The sequence below is a fragment of the Hordeum vulgare genome, chromosome 5H (assembly GCF_904849725.1).
Source record: "Hordeum vulgare subsp. vulgare chromosome 5H, MorexV3_pseudomolecules_assembly, whole genome shotgun sequence".
NCBI lineage: Eukaryota > Viridiplantae > Streptophyta > Magnoliopsida > Poales > Poaceae > Hordeum > Hordeum vulgare.
Window position 1 is genome coordinate 97925434 of NC_058522.1, and position 5138 is coordinate 97930571.

The following is a 5138-nucleotide window of genomic DNA, read 5'->3' on the forward strand; positions in this document are numbered from 1 at the left end:
ATCCTTAGATTGCAACCGACCATGTGTAAACCCTAGGTACCCTAGTGCCCGTATAAGCCGCGGGGTTTAGTCTGTAGAGGCACATTTTTTAGAGGTTAAGAGCTTAGAATTCCATCATACCAACTAGAGATAGATCATATTGTATTCTGTACTCCATCATGATCACTATATCAAAAGCAGGATGTAGGTTTTACCTCCTCGAGAGGGTCCGAACCTGAATAAAACATCGTGTCCCTATTTTCTCATGTTATCATCCTGCTCACATCGACAACTTGGGATCCCCTACCCGAGATCCGTCGGTTTTAGCACCGACAACTGTCGAACATGGGGAAGCGAAGGCTACTCTTGCCTTTTCGCTGAAGCATATACCTCCGAGGCTCACGAGAGACCGATGAGCGGGCTGTCGGACATGAGAAAGATAAGTTAGATCCGTCGCGGCCGACCGTAGATTAGTTTAAGGTATTCATGTCGTGGGAATGGAGATCCACCAACGATGGCCGTGGAGTCGTTTTACCTTAGTGCGAATAGGTTTTAGTTAAAGTGTGCCTGATACATAAATGTTCCGGTCCGGCTTGTATGTGTACCATCCGGTATGAGTGAAGTTCGTCTGATATGTTTAAACAGTGTTTGAACATATACGGGTGTCATTGGATGTCCGTTTTTCGTATCCGTGTCCACGAACTGGTCGCTCTATCCGTGAGCGGATGCGAAAGCAAATTTTGTATTTTATCATGCTGTTTTATCTATAAAGCCATGTGAAAGTCCATTTTCATAAAATGGTCCCAAGAAAGCAGCGGCATAAATAGTGCCAGCTCCAATGCACTGTATGTGCGCCGGGTCCACCCAAGCCCCCAGGAGCCATTGCAAGTTAGCTCCAAACTGGAGTAAGCTGAAAAACACAGCAACGACACGACACAACCACCGCCCGCCAGCGACCCAGATCCCATCTACCCAGCACCAAACTGGAGCAGCCAGTGAAACCAGTGCTGCCTATATATACCCCGTCCTGGTGCGACCCGCGCCTCAAGCTCCGGCGCGCCAGTACTACAATCCACCGTTACCACAGCGTCCACCTACCTGTCCTCCGCCTAGAGAAGCGTCGGCGAGGCCATGGCGCGGAAGAAGATCCGGGAGTACGACTCCAAGCGCCTCCTCAAGGAGCACCTCAAGCGCCTCGCAGGCATCGACCTCCAGATCCTCTCCGCGCAGGTGATGACCCCCTCTCTGTTTCCTCCGCCCGTGCGCGCGCGCGCTTCTTCCTCTTCTCGAATCGGCTCGTGATTGGGTGGATCCCGCGGGCTGGTCGCTGGATCTCGACGTCCCTGGGCCGGCGCGCGGGGTTCAGCTCAGGAGCATGTGGGAGTCGTGCTAGAATTTTCGGATAAAACGTGTTTCTACTGCCAATTGGGTGGGTATTTGACACTGGAAGAGACTAAAAATGTGGAATTCACGGGGCATTAGGCTTTCCGACTTGCAATCGCCAGAACTTAGAGGATGCCAGTGTATTTGGATAATTGGCTCGGAGCATGTACGTGCGAGACGGAGACTCTGCAACAATCATGCACATGAGCTGTGGACTTTGCTGTGCAGAAGGAAAAATCCGTGATGTGGGGTTTCACCAGTGGTGTTGCCTAACAATCCGTGTTTCTATGTCGCCCTCAGGGTTTCATTGACCGATAAAAGTAACACCCCTCATTAGATCTGTTGTTTTGTTGTGATGTTAGTTGGAGTCTAGTAGGTTATCTTTTTATCAAGTATATGTTGTCTGTTCATCGAAGTTTTAAGGGCTGTAGCCTGTAGGTGAACCAATTAGTCTTTAGCTGGGATTTTTTCTGCCTGTAATAGGTCCATGTGGTCATTTCTTCACCTGAATGTATGTCAAGGTGTTGCCGGCGAAGTTTGTACTGTCAACCTTTGTGCGATTTAACTTCGAACCGGCAATATTAGCATTATATTTAGTTTGATGGTGTCCATCATAGAATTCATGTCATCCTGTAAAATATCAGTTCTTCATCAGTGAGCAGTCAGTTCATTTATTTCCGAGTGAAACAGAGAGTTGCAAAAAAATCTGTGATGATTTTTCTTTCTATAGGTAGTGCCTTTTCTCAACATTACATTAGCCAATTTTACTGGTTGAAAAGAACTGGCTTGAATTACATAGTTCATGATTGAAATGTTTTGGGTCTTGTGTTAGTTTATTTTGTACTAATAACTTAATGTTTGATATTATATGTTCAGTTTCTGAAATTTGTAACTTGCTCCTTGTAAGGTGACACAATCAACGGATTTCACGGAGCTTTCAAACCAGGAGCCATGGCTCTCGTCGATGAAGTTGGTTGTTAAACCTGACATGCTGTTTGGCAAGCGTGGGAAGAGTGGCCTTGTAGCCCTCAACCTAGATCTTGCTCAAGTCCGCCAATTTGTCAAGGAGCGGTTAGGAGTTGAGGTAGTTACACATCTAACGTCATGGCATACTTCTCCCATCAATCTTGATAAGGAGAACTATTTCTAACCCATCTGAATATGCTTACATGTCTAGGTCGAGATGGGTGGATGTAAGGCTCCAATTACAACATTCATAGTCGAGCCATTTGTGCCACACGATCAAGAGTATTATCTCTCAATTGTGTCAGACAGGCTTGGTTGCACAATTAGTTTCTCAGAGTGTGGTGGTATTGAGATTGAGGAGAACTGGGACAAGGTTAAGACAATCTTTCTTCCAACAGAGAAGCCAATGACACTTGATGCATGTGCTCCATTGATTGCCACTCTTCCCTTGGAAGTAAGATTGTGCATTCTACTATGTTGTTACTTATATCATGCCATTTGTAATGTTTTTAGTTCCTTATATTTAAGAAGTTCTTGGCTGCTGCTGATAGTTATCTTGTTCTGCATTAACCATCATTCACAATCTATGTCTTAATTTCAGGTCCGCACAAAAATAGGCGATTTCATTAGAGGGTCATTTTCTGTTTTCCAAGGTAGCTCGCACTTGCATATATGCATATAAATTGAACTTGCTGCTTTGCCATTGAAATCATGTTATAACTATTAATTCTTTCTCAGACTTGGATTTCTCATTTATGGAGATGAACCCATTCACCCTGGTAAATGGTGAACCATACCCTCTCGACATGAGAGGTGAACTGGATGACACAGCTGCATTCAAGAACTTTAAGAAGTACGGTTCAGGGTTCAAGTCTAGCTTAGCGACCCTGAGTGCTTATTTTATCCCTGCAATAATAACTCTGACCTTTTTTCCAATTTACAGGTGGGGTAACATTGAGTTCCCTCTACCTTTCGGAAGAGTCCTGAGCCCATCAGAAAGTTATATCCATGAACTGGATGAGAAGGTATCATATTTCTTTAATTTACATTTTTTAAGTCCACTTCATTACCCCTCCATTTCAAAATACATTGCATATGATTTTTGTCCTAAGTCAATTCTTGTAAACTTTGACCAACTTTATAGATTTAAAGATTAACATCTGTGATACCAAATAAATACAAGTTAAAAATATATTTCTTGATGAATCTAATGATTTTGATTCGGTATTGTTGATGTTGATATTTTTCTCTATGAACTTAGTTAAACTTCAAAAAGTTTTGACTTACGACAAACCTAATGTTCAATGTATTTTGAAATGGAGGTAGTAGCATGTGCAGTCGTATTTGGTTTAATATTGAATGGAAATTCGTTCAAGTAACATGTTTTTTATTCTTGCAGACAAGCGCATCACTGAAATTCACTGTTCTTAACCCGAAAGGTCGCATTTGGACTATGGTTGCTGGTGGTGGTGCTAGTGTCATATATGCTGACACGGTAAACTTAACTATCGTCCAGATATTTCTGTAGCTAGGTTTTAATGTTAATCTTGATGGATGACACATCCGATTGCCAGGTTGGAGATTTGGGATATGCTTCAGAGCTAGGAAATTATGCCGAGTACAGTGGAGCTCCCAAAGAGGAGGAGGTTTTGCATTATGCTAGAGTGGTTTTGGATGTAAGGAACCTGGAATCTTATAGCTTTGCTCTGCATATTATGTTCATCTTTTCTGTTCTGAATATCATTTTTGAACTGTGTAGTGTGCCACTGCTGATCCTGATGGCCGGAAGAGAGCTCTTCTCATTGGAGGGGGTATCGCAAACTTCACTGATGTCGCTGCTACATTCAGTGGCATCATTCGGGCTTTAAGAGAGAAGGTAAGTTGGACCATTTGGTTCGATTGCTGTTCTATTTCCCAACCACTCAGCTGTCTGCATTGAAACCCTCACCCATCTTATTACTTTGCTTCCAAATCTGGTGCCAGGAATCCAAATTAAAGGCTGCAAGGGTGAACATTTATGTTCGGCGAGGTGGTCCAAACTACCAAACTGGACTCGCCAAAATGCGAGCCCTAGGATCAGAGCTTGGTCTTCCAATTGAGGTATGATCTTGTAAGCTCTTTTAGGTGAAAACGGACGAACAGTCCCTATTTTTATTGAGAAATGAATGACCTCAGCTTCTCAACTCATATCTTCCATTCCATACTTGATCTGGGAGTCTGTTAGCTGTGGATTTATTTTAATTGAAAAGAAATTGTTTGGCCATTCCCATCCCCATACCAGCCGTGCTAATTCTGTTCAACACTTAACTGCAGGTCTATGGACCAGAGGCCACAATGACTGGAATCTGCAAGCAAGCCATTGATTACGTCATGGCTGAAGCATGATTCGTCATTGTATAGTTCCGGTGTTTACAGTTGTGTCCATTTTGTTCCATATACATTTAGTATAAAGAACTGTTCGTGTGAAGCAAACAGAGAAAGATCGGTTTTGTGGGGGAAAGGAACTACTGTTGTAACACAACTACGCAATAATATATATCTTGCTTTGCGGTTCTGATTCCTTTGGGCCGAGGCACAACGAGATCAAGATAAAGCGACCCGACTTCTCCAGGTTTGCAGCGTTTTTGGGTCTGTTGTCTCCGCAACATCCTGGTGGAGCGGCGTGTGATGTGTTTGCACTGTGATTTCAGGCTTTCAGGGTGCAAACTTTGTACCTACTTGTGAAAAAATGCAGCTATTCCTTGGCACCAAAGAAGATGTCTTAATCATGTAAAAAAAAAAGATATCTTAAAAGCCTTGATTCTACGTGT

General features: G+C 43.3%; 1 protein-coding gene across 1 annotated transcript; it reads left to right on the plus strand.

The window, feature by feature from the left end:
* The first annotated feature begins 1011 nt into the window (after positions 1-1011).
* Positions 1012-4885, plus strand: LOC123395561 (ATP-citrate synthase alpha chain protein 3). The gene is made up of 11 exons (XM_045090575.1): positions 1012-1209; positions 2270-2446; positions 2540-2782; positions 2930-2981; positions 3067-3181; positions 3272-3353; positions 3728-3823; positions 3903-4004; positions 4088-4204; positions 4312-4428; positions 4642-4885. The coding sequence occupies exons 1-11, from the start codon at positions 1111-1113 to the stop codon at positions 4711-4713; spliced, it is 1272 nt and encodes a 423-aa protein (XP_044946510.1). The 5' UTR covers positions 1012-1110; the 3' UTR covers positions 4714-4885.
* The last annotated feature ends 253 nt before the right edge of the window (positions 4886-5138 follow it).